The 24,380-nt window shown below is 37.7% G+C and overlaps 1 protein-coding gene across 2 annotated transcripts in view; it reads left to right on the top strand.

Moving 5' to 3' along the window:
• Window positions 1-24,380, top strand: part of SCAMP1 (secretory carrier membrane protein 1) — a 119,132-nt gene that overhangs the window by 78,249 nt on the left and 16,503 nt on the right. For both annotated transcript variants that reach the window (XM_032277534.1, XM_032277545.1), the window contains 2 exons: window positions 11,721-11,822; window positions 14,660-14,777. In XM_032277534.1, the coding sequence (XP_032133425.1) occupies window positions 11,721-11,822; window positions 14,660-14,777 (220 nt within the window). The remainder of the gene's footprint in view (window positions 1-11,720; window positions 11,823-14,659; window positions 14,778-24,380) is intronic.

The following is a 24,380-nucleotide window of genomic DNA, read 5'->3' as shown; positions in this document are numbered from 1 at the left end:
GCTTCTCAAGTACTCTTCATTTCTGTTATGATGTTTTTCATTTCGACCATATTCATTTGGTAATTTCCTATATCTTATATATATGCTAAGATGCCCCATCTCCTCATGCATGTTGGCCACCTTTTTTTTTTTTTTTTTGAAATGGGGTCTCACGTCGCCAGGCTGCAGTGCAGTGGGGCGATCTCAGATTACTGCAGCCCCCGCCTCCTGGGTTCACGCTCTTCTCCTGCCTCAGCCTCCCAAGTAGCTGGGACTACAGGTGCTCACTACCATGCCCGGCTAATTTTGTAATTTTAGTAGAGATGGGGTTTCACCATTTCTGTCAGGCTGATCTTGAGCTCCTGACCTCGTGATCCACCCACATCGACCTCCCAAAGTTCTGGGATTACAGGCGTGAGCCACTGTGCCTGGCCTTCTTGTTTCTTTTTATGCCTCATAATTTCTTGTTAAGAACTAGACATCTTTTAAAGACAATAGAGACAGAGATAAATAGGTTTTGTGCCTTAAGTGGGAAGTAACATGGGATATCAAAGCCCATCCTCCTCAGGGCACAGCTGAAGACTCAATGCACATGGCTTTTCCGTTGTGCTAGGCTTTTAGTATATGGGTGGTGTGGTAATGGTGGGGGCCAGGTGTCAGGCAATTCAGTCAGAAATTGATCTAGGTTTGGGTTTTTGCTTGCCATGACTGCTCTCAGTACCTCACAGACTTCAGATGCCTTTGGTGTTACCTTATGTTTAGGGTGAGGCCTGCTTTTCCAGAAGCTTTTTCTTGGTGTTTGCTCCATTAGCTTCAGGTTTCTTTTTTGTGCCTGCTCCTCAGAGAGGGCTTCTCTTCACACACTCTTCCCCCAGGAGTAGACTGCTCTTATTTGTTACTTTATATTTGCAGCATGGCGGGGATGTCGGGGAGTTAGGGGAGTAGGATATTCTTGTTCTGGCATGCTGTATCTCTGGAGAGGAGAGATTGGCCCGTCTCAGTGATCCTGCCTCACCACCATCTCTAAAGTCTCTGTAATAGATACATTCCTGTCCCACCTCCAGGATTAGAGGATTTTTTTTCCTGGACCCTATCCCCAGCTGCAGCAGGTCTTTAGCTGTGCCCTGAGGAAGATGGGCTTTGCTGTCCCATTTTACCTCCTACTTAAGGCTTTTGTTTGGAAGAGATAAAGGGGAATTTTGGTGGTGGTAGCTGTTTGTCTCCCCCATACCTGTACCCTAAATGTGGCCAGCCTCCCGTCTTCCGAGCACCTGGTGAGGTCTGTGGAGAAGAGCCTGTGAGTGGGTGATGATGCCCATGTAGCTTTGCCCCTGGGGGTTCTGTATTCTCTCTCTAACCAACCTTTAGTCTGAGAGCAATTCATCACAAGCTTTAGCTGAATTCTTTCTTGCCTGTCTGTTCGAGGTAAACAAGTGCTGGTCTTTTATCTCTCTTTGAGTTATTTTTGAGGTTGTTTGCCCTTCGATGGTTATAAGTACAGCTGTGATTTTGCAGATTAATGTTTGTTGTTATGAGAGTTAGGAACAGGTCTTTGCTATTGTAAACAGTGCTGCAATGAACATACGTATGCATGTGTCTATATAATGGAACAATTTATAATTCTTTGGGTATATACCCAGTAATGGGATTGCTTGGTCAAATGGAATTTCTAGGTCCTTAAGGAATCGCCACACTGTCTTCCACAATGGTTGAACTAGTTTACACTCCCACCAACAGTGTAAAAGTGTTCCTATTTCTCCACATCCTCTCCAGCATCTGTTGTCCCCAGATTTTTTAATGATCGCCATTCTAACTGGTGTGAGATAGTATCTCAATGTAGTTTTGATTTTCATTTCTCTAATAATCAGTGATGATGAGCATTTTTTCATGTTCGTTGGCCTCATATATTTCTTCTTTTGTAAAGTGTCTGTTCATATCCTTTGCCTACTTTTGAATGGGCTTGTTTGTTTTTTTCTTGTAAATCTGTTTTAGTTCTTTGTAGATTCTAGATATCAGCCCTTTGTCAGATGGGTAGATTGCAAAAAATTTTTTCCCATTTTGTTGGTTGCCAATTCACTCTAGTGATTGTTTCTTTTGCTGTGCAGAAGCTGTGGAGTTTGATTAGTTCCCATTTGTCTGTTTTGGCTTTTGTTGCCAATGCATTTGGTGTTTTAGTCATGAAGTCGTTTCCTATGCCTATATCCTGAATGGTTTTGCCTAGGTTTTCTTCTAGGGTTTTAATGGTGTTAGGTCTTATATTTGAGTCTTTAATCCATCTGTAGTTAATTTTAGTGTAAGGTGTCACGAAGGGGTCCAGTTTCTGCTTTCTGCACATGGCTAGCCAGTTTTCCCAACACCATTTATTAAACAGGGAATCCTTTCCCCGTTGCTTGTTTTTGTGAGGTTTGTCAAAGATCAGATGGTTGTAGAAGTGTGGCGTTGCCTCCGAAGCTTCTGTTCTGTTCCATTGGTCTGTATCTCTGCTTTGGTACCAGTACCATGCTGTTTTGATTACTGTAGCCTTGCAGTATAGTTTGAAGTCAGGTAGGGTGATGCCTACAGCTTTGTTCTTTTTGCTTAGAATTGACTTGGCTATGCAGGCTCTCTTTTGGTTCCATATGAAGTTTAAGGTGGTTTTTTCCAGTTCTGTGAAGAAGGTCATTGGTAGCTTGATGGGGATAGCATTGAATCTATAAATTACTTTGGGCAGTATGGCCATTTTCACGATCCTAATTCTTCTTAACCATGGGCATGAAATGTTTCTCCGTCTGTTTGTGTCCTCTCTTATTTCCTTGAGCAGTGGTTTATAGTTCTCCTTGAAGAAGTCCTTTACATCCTTTGTTGGTTGTATTCCTAAGTATTTCATTCTTTTTATAGCAGTTGTGGATGACAGTTTGTTCTTGATTTGGCTCTCTTTAAGTCTGTTATTTGTGTCTAGGAATGCTTGTGATTTTTGCACATTGATTTTGTATCCCGAGACTTTGCTGAAGTTGCTTATCAGTTTCAGGAGATTTTGGGCTGAGATGATGGGGTCTTCTAAATATACAATCATGTCGTCTGCAAATAGAGACAATTTGACTTCCTCCTTTTCTAATTGAATACCCTTTATTTCTTTTTCTTGCCTGATTGCTCTGGCTATAACTTCTAATACTGTACTGAAGAGAGGGCATCCTTGTCTAGTGCCAGATTTCAAAGGGAATGCTTCCAGTTTTTGCCCATTCAGCATGATATTGGCTGTGGGTTTGTCGTAAATAGCTTTTATTATTTTGAGATACGTCTGGCAATACCTAGTTTATTGAGAGTTTTTAGCATAAAGGGCTGTTGAATTTTGTCAAAGGCCTTCTCTGCATCTGTTGAGATAATGTGATTTTTGTCTTTTGTTCTGTTTATGTGGTGAATTATGTTTATAGATTTGCGTATGTTGAACCAGCCTTGCATCCCTGGCATGAAGCCTACTTGATCATGATGGATAAGCTTTTTAATGTGCTGTTGCATTTGGTTTGCCAGTATTTTATTGAGGTTTTTTGCATCTATGTTCATCACGGATATTGGCCTGAAGTTTTCTTTTCTTGTTGAGTCTCTGCCAGGTTTTGGAATCAGGATGATGTTGGTCTCATAAAATGATTTGGAAAGGATTCCCTCTTTTTGGGTTGTTTGGAGTAGTTTCAGAAGTGGTACCAGCTCCTCTTTGTATGTCTAGTAGAATTCGGCTGTGAACCCATCTGGACTTGGGCTTTTTTTTATGGTTAGGGTATTAATTGCTGCCTCAACTTCAGCCCTTGTTATTGGTCTATTCAGGATTTCGACTTATTCCTGGTTTAGGCTTGGGCAGATGTAAGTGTCCAGGAATTTATCCATTTCTTCCAGGTTTACTAGTTTATGTGCATAGAGTTATTTGTAGTAATCTCTGATGGTAGTTTGTATTTCTGTGGAATATGTGGTGATATCCCCTTTATTGTTTTTTATGGCATCTATTTGATTATTCTCTCTTTGCTTTTTAATTAATCTGGTGAGCGGTCTATTTTGTTGATCTTTTCAAAAAACCAGCTCCTGGATTTATTGATTTTTTGAAGGGTGTTTTGTGTGTCTGTCTCCTTCAGTTCTGCTCTGATCTTAGTTATTTCCTGTCTCCTGCTAGGTTTTGAGTTTTTTTGATCTTGCTCCTCTAGCTCTTTCAATTTTGACGATAGGTTGTCAATTTTCGATCTTTGGTTATTTCTCATGTGGGCGTTTATTACTATATCTTTTCCTCTAGACACTGCTTTATATGTGTCCCAGAGATTCTGGTATGTTGTGTCTTCCTTCTCTTTGGTTTCAAAGAACATCTTTATTTCTTCCTTCATTTCATTGTTTATCCAGTCAACATTCAAGAGCCAGTTGTTCGGTTTCCATGAAGCTGTGTGGTTCTGAGTTAGTTTCTGAATTCTGAGTTCTAACTTGATTGCACTGTGGTCTGAGAGACCGTTTGTTATGATTTCCGTTCTTCTGCATTTGCTGAGGAGGAATCTCCTGGTCTGGCTCCCTGTTTCAGTCCCCTTTTTATAAGTTGAATGGGTGATTGCCTGTTGAAAAAGCACCCAGATTTGTGTGAGATTTTGCGTGGAGACCCGCCGGCCAGCTGAAACAGTTGCGCTGGAGACTCGTGGTGCTTTTTCACCCAGGAATCTCCTGGCCCGGCTCCCTATTTCAGTCCCCTTTTTATCAGTTGAACGACGACTCTTCTCCCAGGTGCTCCACTTGCCAGCTGAAAGGGCGCCTGGACCCGTGTGAGTTTTTTTGTGAGGAGACCTGCTGTGCCAGCTGAAACAGCCCCTCTGGAGTCCCGTGGCGCTTCTCCGCCCAGGCATCTCCTGGAGTGTTGGCAATAAAAATCTGTCTGGAAATGCAGCAACCACTCACCCTCCGTGCTCTTACTGGGAGCTGCAATCCAGAGTTTTTCCTACTCGGCCATCTTGGATCCCCTTCTCCAATTTTTATATTTTTAATAGAGATGGGTTTCTTCATGTTGGCCAGGCTGGTCTTGAATGCGTCACCTTAGGTGGTCTGCCTGCCTTGGCCTCTGAAAGTGCTGGGATTACAGGTGTGCGTCACTGCCCCCGGCCCAGTTTTCTGTCTTATGAGAGCATAACCTGTGTAATAGTTTGAAAACAGTCCATTTGTGACCTAGGATCTAATCAATGTTAACTTTCGTTTTCCTTTAAATTAGCTTTGTTGTTCAAAGGTGATTTGAAAATCATTAGCTACTGGCTGATTTTGTCTCTTTATGCTATCTACATTGAATAGCAATTCGAATGTGAGATTTTAGTTGTTACGATCTCCTCTTATATAAGAAACACTGCGCTGAGCATTTGGGGTTAATTTTCTTTAGCTAGTAGTGTTATATTCCTTGATAATTAAATTTCTTGGAGAAGGTGGAATTGAAATAATATCTTAGAGATAGTTTTATCACATGGTTAAGTATTTTAGCTTTATAGATGCACAGGTAAGTCTCTATATATTTGGATTATTTAACCTCTCTCAATCTGTTTGCTCATCAGTAAAATGAGTCAATATTAGTGTGCCTCATGGGAGTGTTGTAAGGATTGATTCGACAGTACATGTGTTTGACATGGTCCTTGGGAAATAATGTTCAACAAATGTTAGCTATTATTAAGTCAGTTAAGTATAGAGGATTTGGAGTTTGCACCAATGTTGTGGTCTAGGTTTGATATTGTTCAGGTTTAAAACTTCATTTAATGTGAGCTTTTTCATTGTCCCCTCTGCTTTTGACAGAACATAGGTGGGAAGAAGACAGTGCAGAGTCTCTTTCATTCCAGTCCTATGCTTTTTTAGCCAGACTTGTCTATTGAGGTTTTTTTTTTTTTTTTCTTCAAGATAGGATCTCACACTGTCACCCAGGCTAGCTAGAATGCAGTAGCACAGCCATTGTTCATTGCCGCTTTGTTTTCCGGGCTCAAATGATCCTCTGGCTTTAACCTTCCACATAGCCAGGAGTACAGGCATGTGCCACTATACTTAATTAATTAATTAATTAATTTTTGAGGCAGAGCCTTGCTCTGTCCCCCAGGCTGGAGTGCAGTGGTACAGCCTTGGCTCACTGCAACCTTTGCCTCCTGGGTTTAAGTGATTCTTCTGCGACAGCCTCCCAACTAGCTGGGACTGCAGGTGCATGCCACCACACCTGGCTAATTTTTTTTATTTTTAGTAGAGACAGGGTTTCACAATGTTAGCCAGGATGGTCTCAATCTTCTGATCTCACTATTGCCTGCATTGGCCTCCCAAAGTGCTGGGATTACAGGTGTAAGCCACCGTACCTGGTCCCATTTTTTAACAGAGATGAGGTCTTACTGTATTGCCCAGGCTGGTCTTGAACTGCTCAGCTCAACCAGTCCTCCCACCTTGGCCTCCCAAAGTGCTAAGATTGTAAGCATCAACCATTGTGACCAGTTCTTAATAATTTTTAAGAGATAGACTCTTATAGATTTAAACTCTTTTAATCTTCTCCCAAAAAACTACACATATGAAATTTTTTTTTGTACTGTTGTGGTGAGGGACAGTTCATGTTGTTGCCTTTTCAAGCCTACTTGTAGACTCCCTGTTCTGGAGAAATCATTTCAGCATAAAGTTACTAAAGAGGGAATGTGGGGCTGGTTAGACTGTCTTGGAGCCCCCAAACAAGACAAGAAAAGCAGCTGTACTTGTTAGGTTTCTGTATTCATCCATTTTCATATTGCTAAGGAAGAAATGCTTAAGACTGGGTAGTTTATAAAGAAAAAGATGTTTAATGGACGCAGTTCCACATGGCTGGGAAGGCCTCACAATCATGGCAGAAGGTGAAGAAGGTGCAAAGGCCCGTCCTACATGCAAGCAAGAGAGCATGTGCAGGGGAACCGCTCTTTATAAAACTATCAGATCTTGTGAGGCTTAATCACTTTCATGAGGACAGCACAGGAGAACCTGCCCCCATGATTCAGTTACCTGCCACTGAGGCCCTCCCATGACATGTGGGGGTTATGGGAGCTTCAATTCAAGATGAGATTTGAGTGGGGACACAGCTAAACCGTATCAGTTTCTTTTCATTCTAATGCATGTACACCATCAATAGTTTCTTGTATTACTTGATTCTAGTAGTTGTGATTGTTAGCAACCATGTTCTAGAAATTTTCAGTATCTTAACAACCTAATGCCACTTGTGTGAGCAGGATATTACTTCTGTGAGCAAAACAATTTATTTTTATACAGTATTATATGAGTGTAATAAATACATGATCAAGTAATGTTTATTAGTTACTTTTATGTGCCTGTGCATTCCCAGCTAAGCACTTTACCTGCATTATTTTATTTATATAAAAGCATGTTCCACTGTTACCCCCATTTTGCAAATGGAAAATCTCCGGCTTACTATTTTACCCAAAGTTACACAACTTTAACTGGGGGAATCTGGATTCAAACCCAAGTCTGTCTTTAAATTCATGTTCTTTTATCCACTATGTTGAGTTGCCAGAGTTAAAGACATTTAGTGCTGTACTTCAGTTAACTTGTGTCCCCACGTCTTCTCTTAGCCCTTTGAAATAATGAAATAGTTTGTCTTTCCTCTTACCCCAAATAGTAGTTGTAACTAATACCTCTGGTATCAATTTAGCATGTGAAATAAACTTCATAACATCAAATAAGCTTATTTTCTGAGATTTATTGTAAGTTAGGGAAGAACTTTTCTATTAAAATTGTGCTGCAACTTGGCTGTAGAAGATGTTAAACCAAAAACCACTTGCTTATTTGAAATTGAGTTTTCCATTAGGCTTTGATCTGAAAGAGTCAGGATGGCAAGTAGTAGAGAGCTTTTATTTATATATTCTGATGAGGAAATATGTTACTTAGGTGTATTTATTATGAATAAATATCCATGATACCATAAATATTTATCATAAACTGAGGCAAATTACAATTTAAGCCACATAGCTTAAATCAATGGATAGTGTTTAAAACAAAATCTATATATTTGTTCTTTGTTTGGTTTAAAATGGCAGTATTCAAGCTGATTTAAACAGTGTGATTTCTAATTTCTTCCTGCATGCGAGACCCACTGCCTTTGGTTCTGAATGCCAATAGAAGTTCTTCTTCCCCGATGATGCTTTCTTTTTTTTTTTTTTTTTCCCCTGGACCTTTTCTGATTCTGGTAGAGGTACATCCCTCCTGGGGTCTTCTGGCTCTTCCAGAGTTCCTCAGCTTCAGCTGACCCTTCCCTCAAGCATCTGAAAGGAACTTAATACTCACGTGATGATTGTATTGCTTCAGTTTGTTTTGAATTTGACTGATTTTGTATTGGCAGTAATATGGACAGCTCAGGTAAAGGAAGATTTGTGCTCCCTTGGAGACAAGAGTCTAGGTAGTTAAGTAAGTGCTGGGATACGGAGTTTATTTCTTAGAGAACTTTGAAGTGTTTTAAAATAATCATTTATATTAATGGTCAGTGTACAATGAAATGAATTTTATTGTCCCCTTATTCAGAAATAGAGAAGTGGTAAAACAAAATAAATAAAATATTGAGAATGATATTTAACCTGCTTAATATCTTTTATTTAGCTTTAATTGTTTAAAACTAGACAAAAGTAGACTTTGAGGTTTTCATTTGATTAGTTTTATACACTATATTTGTGCGTACTAACTGTACATACAAAAAAAGGAAGGTGTGCTGGTTTTAACAAAACTCCATTTGTATTTGAAAGCAATGTTTTAGAAATTGTTTTTGAGTAGGACTTCTTAATTTTAAAAACATATTCAGTATTTTCTAATAGATTTCTTAAGTAGAAATTATAATTAGGCAGTTTCAGCTTCTAGAATGTGTCTGTGAATTTGGAACCAAGGTAATGGACATAGCTGTTGGGAAGCCTGTAGATATTATTCGGCCCCTTTTTAGAGCACATACTTTATATATTTATAATTTAGAACATTTCAATAGTCTGGTTTCTTGGCACACAAAATAGAAGTAACAGCTCTAGGTGGAAAATGAGAATATTATTAAGTTTTATTCTTCATTCTCTGCCAGAGGGAGAGGGAAATAGAAATATACTTTAGAAGTGTCTGTTTCAAAATAGTAAAAGAAAACTGTTTATTAAAGTAATGTTTTGCATATGAGCCTGGAGAGATGAGTCATACATAGGATTTCTATTTGGTCTTAATAAAAATAGAATTTTATATTGTAGATTTTGTTCTTGGCTATTTTTCATTAATAAGTTTTCTCACCTTTATGGTCATTAACACCAGCTTTGGTGTAATAGAGTACTGACACGATTACTGTAAGATGTGGAACCATTTAATTTAAATCTGGCTGATATAGAAAACATTATTAATGAACCATTAAAATTTGCTCTTTTGTACCTTGGGGAAATGACTGATTCTAGAGCAGGGGTCCCCAACCCCTGGGCCACAGGCTTGTACTGGTCCCTGGCCTATTAGGAACTGGGCCACTCAGCAGGAGGTGAGCAGCTGCTAGCCAGCATTACCATCTGAGCCCTGCCTCCTGTCAGATCAGCAGTGGCATTGGATTCTCATAGGAGCACAAAACCTATAGTGAATCGTGTGTGCAAGGGATCTAGGTTGCATGCGCCTTGTGAGAATCTAATCCCTGATGACCTGAGATGGAACAGTTTGATTTTGAAACCATCTCACCCCACCATACATAGAAAAATTGTCTTCCATAAAACAGGTCCCTGGTGCCAAAAAGGTTGGGGACTGCTGCTTTACTGTATTCATGTTAACTCATTGCTGTGTTTGTACACTAGTTATAGAAATGTAAAAACCTTAACATAGTTACAATTTTGAAAAAGAACAATAAAGCTGATGGACTAACACCACCTAATTTGAAAACTTACTAGAAAACTTCAGTAATCAAAATAGTGTGGTATTGACAAAAAAGGAGACAAATATTGAAGAGTGAGAGAGAATGGCAAGCCCAGAAATAAACCCACCCATAGACAGACGACTAATTTTGAGAAAGGTGCAAAGGAAATGCAATGCAGAAAGGACAATCTTTTTAAGAAATGATGCTAGAACAATTGGCTAGCCACATGCAAAAAAGAACTTGAATTCATACTTGATATGATATTTTTAAAAACTCAAAGTTAATTTTAAAAAACTAACTCAAAAATATTTTTAAAAATTAACTGAAAAAAATTAACATTTCAGTTTTAAATGTAATGCTGAAAATACAAAACTAGAAAAAAACAGGAAAAAAAAATCTTTACGTCCTTGGCTTTGGCAGATTTCTCAGAAACAATAAAATAAAGATCTATAAAAGAACAAGTGAATACACTGAACTTAATAAAAAGGCAAAATACCTCTTTAGAAGAAAATCTCTTCTGCTGCTGCTTTTTTTTTTTAGAAGATGGATGTCTCACCATGTTGTCCAGGCTGGTGTAAAACTCCTGACCTCAAGTAATCCCTTTACCTCTGGGTCTGAATAACAGATTACAGGTGTGAGCCATTATGCTTGCTCCCAAAAAAAAACACTCTTAAGAGAATGAAAAGACAAGCAATGACTGGGAGAAAATCCTTGTCAAACATTTATCTGAAAGAGGACTTGAATTTCCAGGATATACTTTTAAAAACTCTCACAACTCAACAATAAGGGAAAAAGCAATCTAATTACAGCATCAGAAAAAGATTTTAATCAGTTCATGAAAGAACTATATATGACAAAGCGCATAAAAAGATGCTCAACAACATTACTTATTAGGAAGATGCAAATTAAAACCATATAAGATATCTCTGTACAGCTATTAGAATAGCTAGAATTAAAAAGACGATAACAGGTGTTACTGAGATGTGGAGGAGCTGGAGTATTCCAGCTCATGTACTGCCAGGTGGGAATGAAAAATAGAACAGCCTGTTTGTAAAACAGTTTGGTAGTTTCTTAAAAAGTTAAATGTATCCCTGTGATATGTTCCAGCTTTCCCTCTTGTAGGTATTTACCCAAGAGAAAAAGGAAACATATGTTCATGGAAAGACTTGTATATGACTATTAATAATAGCTTTATTAATAACTGATAATAACTTTATAATAAACTAGAAAACTAAATTTCTGTCAACAGTGAATGAATAAACTATGATATATTTACACAATGGAATACTATTCAGCAATGAAAAGGAATGAACTTTTGATACGTGCCACGAAACTGGGTGAATCTCAGAATATTTGTGCTAAGTAAAAGAAGCCAGACAAGAAAAAAAATACTGTGTAATATGTGATCCTATTTATATAACACTCAAAATAGTCAAACTATGGTAACAGAAAAGCAGGGGGTAGGGCAGGACTACCAAGGGGCTCAAGGAAACTTTGTGGATAGCTCACCATAATGATTGGGGAATCAGATATATAAATAGTCAAAAATTATTAAAGCAATATTTTAAATATTTGCAATTTATTGTATATTCATTATATGTATAATTCTGTGATGCTATTTAATAAAAGAAGAAAACAAATAAGGTTTTTGGTCAAGATGGATTGTGATGCAGTTGGAAATTGAAAGGACAAAGTGAAATTAGAATAATGATATCTAGTGTTAGCGTGACGAGTTCACATAAGTTATTACATTGTTACTAACTTGAGGCCTCAGTTGGTTGCCCCTTTTTTTGTTTGTACTTTTAAGATTTGAGTGTCATTCTGCATGTAAATATAAAGATAATGAGAAAAATGACATCTTTCTTCCTACCCTTTTTTCTTTTTCTTTTTTTTTTTTAAGGAGTGACAGTTCATTCAGATTCTTTGTATTCTTCTTCGTCTATATTTGTCAGTTTGCTGTACATGTACTTCAGGCTGCAGGATTTCAAAATTGGGGCAATTGGTAAGTTATTTACTAGTTTTCAGCTTTAACCTAATATTGTAATATAATTTTTGGCTTCCTAACATAGTTAACACAGAAAAATTGGATTAGCAAAATTAAATGAAAGCAAAAATTGTTTTAAAGATGCAATTTGAAAATGTCATAAGCCATAAACTTTGGACAACTCAGTCTCTGAAGATTACGTTCCCATCTTTAAAAACAGCACATTTTATCTAGTATAAATAAAATGTGTATGTAAGGGCACTAAGAGGAAAACTGCAGAAGACACTGAGGGGGTCAGAGGGGGCGGGGGTGGAGACCAAGGAATGTGGAAAGGATAGGAAATAACTTCAGGGATTTTAAGGAAAAGGATACCTATTATGTATAAAGCCCTATTTTATGTGTACAAACATGTATTTTTATATACAAATATACATGGGCACTTGTCCCTGAAAGGTAGAATCACTGCACACACGTATATACATATATTTTTAAACAATAGAATCATTCTCATCATAGCTTATTCAGTGGGGGACCCTCAGAAATGGAGACTGTCTGGACCCAGGCTACGAGGTAATAGCAGATTTAGATATCTCTTTACACTCTGTTGCAAGCATTCCTTGAGTGAAATGGTGGGCGGAAGAGTACACATCTCTAAAATTATCTGTCCCCTTCGTCTTTCTTTTATACTGACTTGCATTCAGCTGTATTCTTACATGCCAGAAGCATATGTGATGCAACTTTGTTTCACTGTGTACATAAACCAAAATTGAAATTAGCATTTAATTAGAGTGTGCTGAAGACTTAAATTTAGTATGCTACTACTGAAGTGGAGTAGTGATTGGCAGTCAGATAATGCTTGGCAGTTCTGCAGAGCTCTTAATAGGCATAAATACATGGAGAGAATTTAGATATTTTAAATCAGTTCTCAGAAAAAGTAATAATTTTCCTTATTTTAAATAGTGTCTAGGTTTTGGTATTTTAGGAAAAAAATATTTTAAATGTTTAATTAAAAATACACTGCTTACTTTAACAGCACAAGGTTTTTTTTTTTTTATTCTTGTGAAATCGAAGTAATTTCTTTTGCTTTTAGCACAGACATAGGGAAATGCTAGAAATGAGCCTAACAGCATGTATGTGTCTAAATAACGTAAAAAGAGTCTGCTAATGAGGGTGCAGACAGAATTGACCTGTTTTAAGACAGACCCTCACGTAATTCAGATTTTTTAGATTAAACATTTCATTTTTAGGTAATCTTAGATTCACATACAATCATAAGAAATAATGCAAAGAGATCTCAGGTACCCTTTATCTAGTTTCTCCCAATGATGGTAATTTTGCAGAACTATAGTAAAATATAAAAACCAAGATCTTGACATTGATAGTAAAGATAGGGAACATTTTCATCACCAGAGGATTCCTCTTGTTGCTTTTTCATAGCCACACTTAAAACTCTCCTTTTCCTAGTCCTTAGCCCCTGGCAACCCCTAATGTGTTCTTCCTTTCTGTTGTTTTGTCATTTCAAGAAGGTTATAGGCCTGGAATCATAGTCTACAACCTTTGGCTTTTTTCACTCAGTGTTATTTTCTGGAGATTCATCCAGGTTGTTATGTGTATCTATAGTTTATTCCGATTGATTGATTGAGACAGAGTCTCGCCCTGTCGTCCAGACTGGAGTGCAGTGGCATGATCTCAGCTCACTGCGTTGGCCTCCTGGGTTCAAATGATTCTCGTACCTCAGCCTCCCGAGTAGCTGGGATTAAGGGGCCTGCCATCCAGCCCAGCTAATCTTTCTGTTTTTAGTAGACATGGGGTTTCGCTACGTTGCCCAGGCAAGTCTTAAACTTGTGGCCTCCTGTGATCTGCCCGCCTCGGCCTCCCAAAGTGCTGGGATTACAGGTGTGAGCTACCGTGCCCAGCCTTCTTTTTATTTTTGAGTAGTATTCTATGATACGGATGTATCACAGTTTATTTAATTGTTCACCAGTTGAAGGATATCTGTATTGTGTCCAGTTTTGGACCATTACAAATAAAGCTGCCATGAAATTTGTGAATAGATTTTTGTGTGAACATAATTTTCATTTCTCTGGGATAAATGTCCAAGAATGTAATTAGTAGATTATATGGATGTTGCATGTTTAGTTTTTTAAAGAAACAGACAAACTGTTTTCTAGAATGGCTATATTATTTTACACTTCCACCAACAGTTATGAGCGATTTAGTCTCTACTTCCACACCAGCATTTGGTGGTCATTACTTTTTATTTTAGCCATCTTAGTAGGTGTGTAGTGATATCTCATTGTGGTTTTGAACATCTTTCCAGGTACTTGTTTGTCATCTTTATATCCTCTTGGTCAAATGGCTCTTCCTGTCTTTTATCCATTTTCTTAATAATTTTTATGTACTATTGAGCTTTGAAAGCTCTGTATTCTAGATGTGAATCCTTTGTTGGATAAATTGTTGACAAATATTTTCTTCCATAATTCAGCAGAATTTAAAATATTTAAAAAATGTAGTAATAAACTCATAAGCTTAAAAAGTATTCAGCTTGAAAAACATACAGTCTGGAATTAAACACGAGCATCTGGAGTTTGTTTTGCTTTTGAATTCAAACTATGCCATTTATAAGTTGTGTGACTTTGGGCAAGTTACTGAATGTCTCAGTTCCTCATTTGTAAAATAGGGATTTAAAACAGCCTCTATCCTACTGGGTGGGTTGTGAGAATTAAATGTGCTAATACACATAAAGAACTTGAACACTGCGTCATTGATAAGTGTTGAGTATGTGTTAGATATTATGCTATTTTTATAAAGTGTACATTAACTTTTGTCTAATTACACTTTTTATTACTCTGTAGTGGTTGGATTTCATCCCTTACTGGTCTCAACAAAAGTATTCCCGTTGGAATCATGATGATAATCATAGCAGCACTTTTCACAGCATCAGCAGTCATCTCACTAGTTATGTTTAAAAAAGTAAGTGAAATTTTATGTTTGTAAATTTTTATAGTAAACCTGATGTATAATTTTCATTTTCCCATTTTGCTATAGTTTGGTGTAACTTGAAGCCATTTTATTGTTCTTGTACAAATATGCTCTTTGAGAATTACTTTTTACAATTAAAAGTTATGCATAGGTACATTTTAGGAAATTGCATCACATTTTAAACTTCTATAAAAAGGGAGTATTTTAAAATCATTTTAACTGAAGGCTTTCATGAGTTAAGGAGTCAAGCTCATTTTTAAAATTTGGATTTTTGAAAATACTCTAAATTTCTTTTTTTGGATATGAAGCATATTAGCCTGATTAAGAAATAGAAGTGAAACTATTACATGGTGTGTATATTTTATGCATATATATCTCTTAAGTTTGTAGGTGTTTTTTTTTTGTTTTGTTTCTAAAACAATTTTTATGATAAATTCGGAGAGAATATGTACAAGTTTGTTGCATGGTTATATTGCATAATGTCAGAGTTTGGGCTTCTATTGAACCCATCACCCAATAGTGAACACAGTGCCTAATAGATAGTGTTTCGAGCTTTGCTCTTCTCCATTCCTCCCTTATGGAGTCCCCAGTGTCTGTTGTTTCCATCTTTATCTCTTTTTGAACCCTTCATTCTCCCACTTCTAAGTGAGAACATGCAGGATTTGATTTTCTCTTTGTGTGTTAATTCACTTAGGATACTGGTGTCCAGCTCCATCTATGTTGCTACAAAGGACATAATTTCATTTTTTAGTTGGTGTAGTATTTCATGGTGTATATCACATTTTCTTTATTCAGTCTACTATTGATGGACACTTAGGTTGATTCTATGACTTTGCTATTGTGAATAGTGGTTCAATAAGCATATGAGTGCAGGTGTCTTTTTGATAAAATGATTTCTTTTCCTTTGGTTAGATACCCAGCAGGGGTTTGCTAGGTTGAATGGAAGTTCTATTTTTATTTCTTTGAGAAATCTGCATACTGTTTTCCATAGAAGTTGAACAAATTGACATTCCTATCAATAGTATATAAGCATTCCATTTTCTCTGCATCCTTGCCAACATCTGTTATTTTTTGACTTTTTAGTAATAGCTATTTTGACTGGTGTGAGATGGTAATTATTGTGGTTTTGATTTGCGTTTCTCTGATTAGTGATGTTGAATATTTTTATGTTTGTTCGCTGCTTGTATGTCTTCTTTCAAGAAGTGTCTGTTGATGTCCTTTGCTCACTTTTAATGTTTTTTTTTCTTGTTAAGTTCTTTATAAATTCTAGATATTAGTCCTTTGTCAAATGCATAGTTTGTACATATTTTCTCTCATTCTATAGATTGTCTGTTTACTCTGTTTATTGTGTCTTTCTTTCTTTCTTTTTTTAAAGAAAGTCTCATTCTATTGCCCAGGCTGGAGTGCATTGGCTCAATCTCTGCTCGCTGCAGTCTCCGCCTCCTTGTTTCACACAATTATCCTGCCTTGGCCTCTTGAGTAGCTAGGATTACAGTCGTGCATGACCATGCCTGGGTAATTTTTGTTTTTTTAGTAGAGATGGGGTTTAAACATGTTGGCCAAGCTGGCCTCGTGCTCCTGACCTTAAATGATCAGTCCACCTTGGCCTCACAAAGTACTGGGATTTGAGCCACTGTGCCCAGCCTGTTTAGTGTTTCTTTTGCTGTGCAGAAGCTCTTGAAGTCCCCTTTGTCACTTTTTGTTTGTGTTGCATTTGCTATTGAGATATTAGTAGTAAATTATTTTTTCTAGGTCAGTGTCTAGAAGAGTATTTCCTAGATTTTCTTCTAGGATTTTTGTAATTTCAGGTTTTACATTTGTCTTCAATCCATCTTGAGTTAATTTTTGTATATGGTGAGAAGTAGGGGTCCAATTTTATTCTTTTGCATGTGGCTAGCCAGTTTACTCAGCATCATTTATTGAATAAGGTGTCCTTTCCCAATTATTTATTATTGTCAGCTTTGTTAAAGATTAGTTGGTTGTAGGTGTGTGGTATTATTTCTGGGTTCCCTGTTCCATTGGTCTGTCTATTTTTGTACTGGAACCATGCTATTTGGTTTCTGTAGTCTTTTTTCTTTTTTGAGACAGAGTCTTGCTCTGACACCCAGGCTGGAGTGCAGTGGCACAATCTTTGCTCACTGCACCCTCTGCCTCCCCAGGTTCTGTTCTCATGTCTCAAGCGGCCAAGCAGCTGGGACTACGAGTGCAAGTCACCATGCCTGGCTAATTTTTATATTTTTAGTAGAGAGGATTTCACCATGTTGGCCAGGCTGGTCTCTAACTCCTGGCTGCAAGTGATCTGTCCACCTTGGCCTCCCAAAGTGCTGGGTTTGGTGTGAGCCACTGCACCTGGCCACTGTAGTCTTTCACTTATAGTTTGAAGTCAGGCAGTAATGCCTCTAGCTTTGCTCTTTTTGCTTAGGATTGCTTTAGCTGTTGTGGCTCTTTTTGGTTCCATATGAATTTTATAATTGTATTTCCTACTTCTATGGAAAATGATGTTGGTAATTTGATAGGAATTGTGTTGAATCTGTATATTACTTTGGGCAGTATGATCATTGTAACAATATTGATTTTTCTAATCCATGAACATGGAGTTTTCCATTTCTTTGCATCATGTATCGATTTCTCTCATCAGGGATTTGCAGTTCTTATGGAGTTCTTTCTCCTTCTTAGTTAAATGTATTCTAGATATGTGTAGGGGTGTGTGTGCATGTGTCTATTGTAAATGGGATTGAGTTCCTGATTTGGTTCTCGGCTTGAATGTTGTTGATGTGTAGAAATGCTACTGATTTTTGTATGTTGATTTTCTATCTTGAAACTTTATGTTTTTTTGAGACAGAATCTTACTCTGTTGCCCAGGCTGGAGTGCAGTGGTGTTGTCTTGGCCCACTGCACCCTCTGCCTCCTGGGTTCAGTATCTGGGATTACAGGCATGGCACGTGGCTAATATTTTTTGTATTTTTAGTAGAGGTGATTTCACCGTTTTGGCCAGTCTGATATGTCACTCCTGACTTCAAGTGATCCATCTGTCTTGGCCTCCCAAAGTGTTGGGATTACAGGTATGAGTCACCATACCTGGCCTGTATCTTAAAACTTTACTGAAGTCATTTATCTGGTCTTAGGAGTCATTTGGAGGAATCGCAGGACTTGCAACTGCCCTGTTGTTTTAGGTATATTTCTTCAGGTAGAATTCCCATGTCTATTTTCACAGCCTTGAAAACAAACTTATTACATGGAGGAAGGCAAATTAGTATTGTTATTTCTTTATTTAAAGTTTTATTGTGTCTTAGATATATATAAATTCGATATATGTGTTCAGACATGATGCCAAGACCCTGGTGTTATACCTATGTTTTAAATGACAAAGACTTTTTGATACGTCTCACTTTAAAGAAAATAAGTCATTATAATTTTTTTTTTTTTTTTTTTTACTATTCTTTTACTTGAGAATATATATGAGGGATGCCTACAAATAATTTTACCTTGTATTTAAAACCACTTTGTACTCTTTTAGTACTTTACCCAGGCATTTGCCTTTTATCTTTCTCAAAACCCTGTGAAGGTTATGCTGTGTCGTTTCTTCATGTTTTGTGGCATATTTTCTCTATTTGAAATTTTTGACTTTTTTTCTGCACCAAACACACATACCATTGACACTCAGCTTTCTAATGTTACTAAATCCCTTCTCCAGTTTTCCTCCTCCTTAACCTCTGTAGCTTTCTATAACACAGGTGGCTCCTCTGTTAAGACTTTGCAATGATGTTCTAATTGTCCCGCCTCTTTGGCTATTCTTTCTCCTCCATTTCTTTATCCAGTTCATAAATTAAGGTCTTAAATGTCCTTGGCTCTTTGTGCTATATGCTCATTTTCTTTGGGAATTTCATCTTATTGTTTCAGTTTCTTCTCTATCTAGGTGACCTAGAATGTTGGAATTGAAAAAGGTAATGTTTCGCATAAACCTTTAGTTATGTCTTCACTTGTTCATTTTCTGATTTTATCTCACTGGAGCTGGTTTTCTTTAAAAAACAAAACAAAACAAAACACTGACTGAATACCTACTATGAATGAGATGGCACTAAGCACTTATGTGATTCCATTAAACATTTTGTTAGTGCTGTGACTGCTTCTGTTGGTGCTTCTGTTACTTTTTAAGTCACTTTCTTAGATATCTTTTTAGTATCTTTTCCGTCTTTCTTTTTCCATTTCCCGCCTCAGCTAATCCAGAATTTTTTTTAACAGGTTACTTAGACTCCCTTATTCTTCTCACAGTCCATTTTGTATATTAACCTTAATGTATAATAATTACTATGTTAACCTTAAAGAAACCCCAAACAAATCGACACTGCAGATTTTTGGTGTGGATCTGGGATTGGGAATGGGATTGTGGTGACAGCAAGAAGAAGGGCTGCATTCAGAAACACCAGCATCGCTAAGGTTGTAAAAACACACTACATGGCACAAAGCCAGCAAATGGGCCTTAATAACCTATCGATGAAATCTGCTTTTTTGTGCTCAGCCATGCTCTGGGCCCTATGCAGAACACTTTACCAGTATTATGCCATTTCATCCTCTCAAGGAATCCCAGACTGAGATTATAGTCGTGGTGGGAAGAAGGGCTAGTGGTGACGTCTCACAGCTCCATGACTCACACTTTATATTCTAGTCAAACTGTACTGCCCTGTTTCTTCAAACACATCATGTACATTCCTTTGTCCCAGATTTTGTTTATATGATTTTTTGGGGGGTTTTGAAAAGGAATTATTTATTCTCATATAGTCAAATCCATCATAACTTCATCTTATGGTTATATATATTGTTTAGGTAATCCTTTTTTTTGTTTAAACTTATTTATTATACTTTTAAGTTCTGGGGTACTTGTGTGGATCGTGCAGGTTTGTTACATAGGTATACATGTGCCGTGGTGGTGGTTTGCTGCATCCATTGTCCCATCATCTACATTAGGTATTTCTCCTAATGCTGTCCCTCCCCAGTCCCCTCACCCCCTACTATTCCTTCCCTAGCCCTCCACCCCCAGGCCTCAGTGTGTGGTGTTCCACTCTCTGTGTCCATATGTTCCTATTGTTCAACACTCACTTATGAGTGAGAACATGCGTTGTTTGGTTTTCTATTCTTGTGTCAGTTTGCTAAGAATGATGATGTCTAGTTTCATCCATGTCCCTGCATAGGACATGAACTCATTCTTTTTTGTGGCTGTATAATATTCCATGGTGTATATGTGCCACATTTTCTTTATCCAGTCTATCATTGATGGGCGTTTGAGTTGGTTCCAAGTCTTTGCTATTGTGAACAGTGCTGCAATAAACATATGTATGCATGTGTCTTTATAGTAGCATGATTTATAATCTTTTGGGTATGCACCCAGCAGTGGGATTGCTGGGTCAAATGGTATTTCTATTTCTAGATCCTTGAGGAATCGCCACACTGTCTTCTGCAATGGTTGAATTAATTTACGTATATGATGTTTTTTAATCTGTGGATTAATTGGTCTTTTCTGCTAATTGAAGACGTATCAGTGTTCTTTCAAGACCCAGCCTTGATCTTGCTGTGTTCTCCCAGAATCTTTTTTGTTGCCATGTGTCTTAGGGACTGTGTCGTTCTCTATTTTCTTGGGGGAACTTACTGTCTGTATTGCTCACTGTGGGACCTGGGCATAAGCCAGTTTATATGCCGTATGTTGCATGTATTCTGGGTACCTAGCTGTTAGCCCCCACAGTCCAAAGAAGTGTTTTAGCATTGGAATTAGATGAGAAGAGCAAAAGCTTTGCTTTAAGCATACAACTCAGGTTGAATTTTTGGCACCTTCACTTACAGCTGTGTGACCTGAGATAGGGTCTTCTGTAACCACTCAGGTTTAGTGTCATCTGTACTCCAAGCTGTGTGAGAGTGGAGACCTGTTCTGTACGCTTTCAGGTTGTATTCTTCACATCTGAAACAGTGACATGCAGTGATTGGCATGTCATAGGTACTCAGATATTTGTTGAATAAGAGAATGAATGGGAAGAGTAACTACTTTCATAGGGTTGGTGTGAAAATTAAATGAAACAGTGAGTGTAAACTGCATAGAACAGGGCCTTCTCAGTTAACAGTAGTTTTCCTTTCTGATCTTGACCCCTTTATCATTTTATATTCAGGATCTAGTTGAGTGTCTACCTTTGTTTAGTAGATGCCTTTATCAGTCAGCATTCTGTCAGAAACAGAAAGAATGAAGAGGTTAATTGCAGGGAATTGGCTTACACAGCTGTAAGGGCTGGTGGGTTGAATCTGATATCAGCGGGCAGGCCAGAACTCTCAGGCAGAAGCGGAAGCTCCAGTCCACAAGTGGGGTTTTTTCTTCCTCAGAGGAACTCCAGTTCTGTTGTTAAGGCCTTTCAGTTGGTTGAGGCATACCCAGATAACCTACAATACTCATCTTAAAGCCAACTGATGGTAGTTGCTGATTTCATCTACAAAATGCCTTCACAACAACACCTAGATTAGTGTTTGTTTGAATAAGTGGAGACTATGGCCTAGCCAAATTGACACATAACACTGACCATCACAACACCATTCTTTGGAGAATTCCTTTATTATTTCACATGTATCATTGAGGGTATTTTCTAAAACTAGAAATATAATAAACTTAGAGTATAGTAGAGGATTTTGTGGTATGTGGCAACTTTCACTCGTTTATTAAACAGCTGTTACTGAGCATATAGTATGTGCCAGGCACTGGCTTGTGTGAGCTCAGAGAGCTCACCTGTTGTTGGTGAAGAGAAACAAATTGGTGAGCCCCACAATTCAGTGATTTAATGGCCATCATAGAGGTAAGTATAGGGAGCAGAGCTTTCATGTTTTAAAAACAGGCATTTCTCTTGCTGTGATAGAAATTGAGATCCAATTTTAAAAACCTAATTTTTCTTTTTAAATTTTCTGTTTCACACTTGATCAAAACTGGCAGTTTAATGACAAAAAATCCTTTGCAAGTATGTAGCAGTATTTATAACCACTAGGGGTCAGGCTTTTCAAGAATAATTAATGCCTTCTGACAGTAATCTGTGCACAGTTTCGACTCTAGAATTGTTGGGTCTTATTAAGCTGTTCTTCTCTTAAGGTAATTGTGCTCTGTGCTGTATATTTATCCTAATTGAAATGAATAGGATTTTGGTAATTTCGTTGGCATTCTGTTGCGTTGCATAACCGAAGTAGCTCATCATTGGTGCTAGAGTACGTAGTATGAGGCTCTGCTGTTTGTTTCCCCCACAGTATTGTTTTACACTTCACATTTCAAATATTGAAAGAATATATGTCTCCTATACATCTACATGGATGAGGGTCTAGTTCAGTCCTTATCTTCCACAAGCAGGTTTCTTATTTTCTCTCTGATTATTTCCAAATGGTGTTTTTCAAAAGATCCTCTTTCTATTAGGACTATTAGAAAGAATTGAATAATGGTTTTGGGCTAAGGGGGGAGATATTATAAATGTGTCAAATAGTAAATGAATGCATCATAAGAGACTGTGGATAAGGGAAATCCAAAGCTTTTCCCCTCTGTTAATTGGTGTAAGAGCTAGAATGACTTAATATGGAAGTAATTAATAGATAATACGGCATTTGTATTCCTTTGGGACCTGGTTTTGAATGATTATCATTTCCATGAAATTTGTTCATGTTTACATTAAATAGTTTTTAATAGTGAATTTTTTGCATTTTGAAAGAATTTTAGAAAAGTTATTTTGCCTCTTTAAAAAGTTTTCTAAAGTGTTTCAAATTTTGTTTATTTACTACAATATCTATTCTGCAGATACTCATTTTTGTGGGATCCTAGAATGGGTACATGATCCAGAATACTGTGATTAAGTCTCACTAATTAAACTGGTGTTTTATGGTAAATGCTTTGTGATGATGCCCTATTATATATAAAGTGATAGTCTTCTTAGGTGAAAAGTGACTCTTATAATTGTCTCGTTTGTATGCAAGGGATTGGTTTCAGAACCCACCCATCTTATATCAAATCCATGCATACTCAAGCCCTGGAGTTCACCTTGCAGAACCCGTATATACAAAACGCCTTTTGTATACTTGGGTTTTGCATCCCATTAATACTGTATTTTCTATCTGAGTTGGTTGGAAAGGTAACTGGACCTGCCCAGTTCAAGGATTATCATTGATACTTTTTTTGAAAGCATTGCTTTTGTTCACCTCTCCCCCTTGTCTCTTCTCCTTTTGTAACTTTATTTATAACCTAGGATAGAAAACTGATTAATTCTACTGTACTATTTTTCTATAGTCACAAATAGGCATGCTACTTCTCTCTCAGAACCATTCAGCACTATCATCTTTGCTGATTAGGAATCAATTCTGGATGGTTCACATTGTCTATTAAAATACTCATCCAGTTACTTGTCACATTCGTCCAAGGGGCACAGAGTAGACAGAGTAATACTTTTGAATTCCTAGGAAAAAAGGCAGTCCTGAGCAGATTGTTTATATCCTGTCCTCAGTTGACACCCTTAGTATATTCACCTAAACACTTTACTCCTAATTTTTATTTTGTTATCTTTTTCAATAAGTACTAAGACACCTACTTAATAGATCCCAAATCTAGGTTACTATAACTAAATTATTATCTTAGGCCTCTTCAAATTTGGTAGATTTGGTAGATAGGTGAGTATTTATAATGCTTTACATATGATACTTTCATCTAAGTCATCCTTATATGCATATTTTTCTCAGCTTTATTGAACTATAATTAACATACAATTCATCCAGTTAAAATATACAGTTCATACCACATATGGTGATTCATATCTGTAATTCTAGCACTTTAGGAGGCTTTGGGAGGCTGAGGCAAGAAAATCATTTGAGGCCAGAAGTTCGAAACCAGCCTGGGCAACATAATGAGACCACTCCTCAACCCCTTACAAGACATTAAAAGAAAAACAAAAACTTAGGCATGGCGATGTGAGTTTATTGTCCTAGCTGTTGGGGAGACTCAGGTGGGAGGATCACTTGAGCCCAGGAGTTTGAGGCTGCAGTCAGCTGTAATTGCATACCACTATACTCTAGCCTGGGCTACTGAGTGAGACCCTGTGTCTAAAAAATACAAAATAGGAGGGATCCAAGATGGCCTTTTAGGAACAGCTGGGGATTGCAGCTCCCGGTGAAAGCGCAGAGGGTGAGTGGACGCCGCATTTTTATTGCCCACAGACTAGGCAATGCCCAGGCGGAGAAGCTCCACAGGTCGCCAGCGTGGCTGTTAACGGCCAGCATGGCTGTGCCCACCAGCGCCGCTGCTTTGCCCCACACGGCTGCTTTGTCGGCGCCCTGGAGCAGCGGATCTCCGTACAAAATACACCGGTCCCGGTGCCCTTTTGGCTGGTAATTGGAGCCACGCCCATTCGTCTGTTTAAAAAGGGGACTGAGTAGGGAACGAGGACAGTAGATTCCAGGGCAAAAAAAGCGCCACAAATCTCAGTGCCGCTGTTTAAGCCAGCGCAGTGAGTTGCTGCAGGGGAAAAAACACAGAAACTGGCGCCTCTTCAACAGGCAACTGGAACACCAACTTAAAAAAAAAAAAAAAAAAAAAAAAAA

This window comes from Sapajus apella, unplaced genomic scaffold (assembly GCF_009761245.1).
Source record: "Sapajus apella isolate SASKATOON/1434 unplaced genomic scaffold, GSC_monkey_1.0 scaffold1, whole genome shotgun sequence".
NCBI lineage: Eukaryota > Metazoa > Chordata > Mammalia > Primates > Cebidae > Sapajus > Sapajus apella.
The sequence above is the reverse complement of the archived record's forward strand: the minus strand, read 5'-3'. Positions and strand labels throughout refer to the sequence as shown.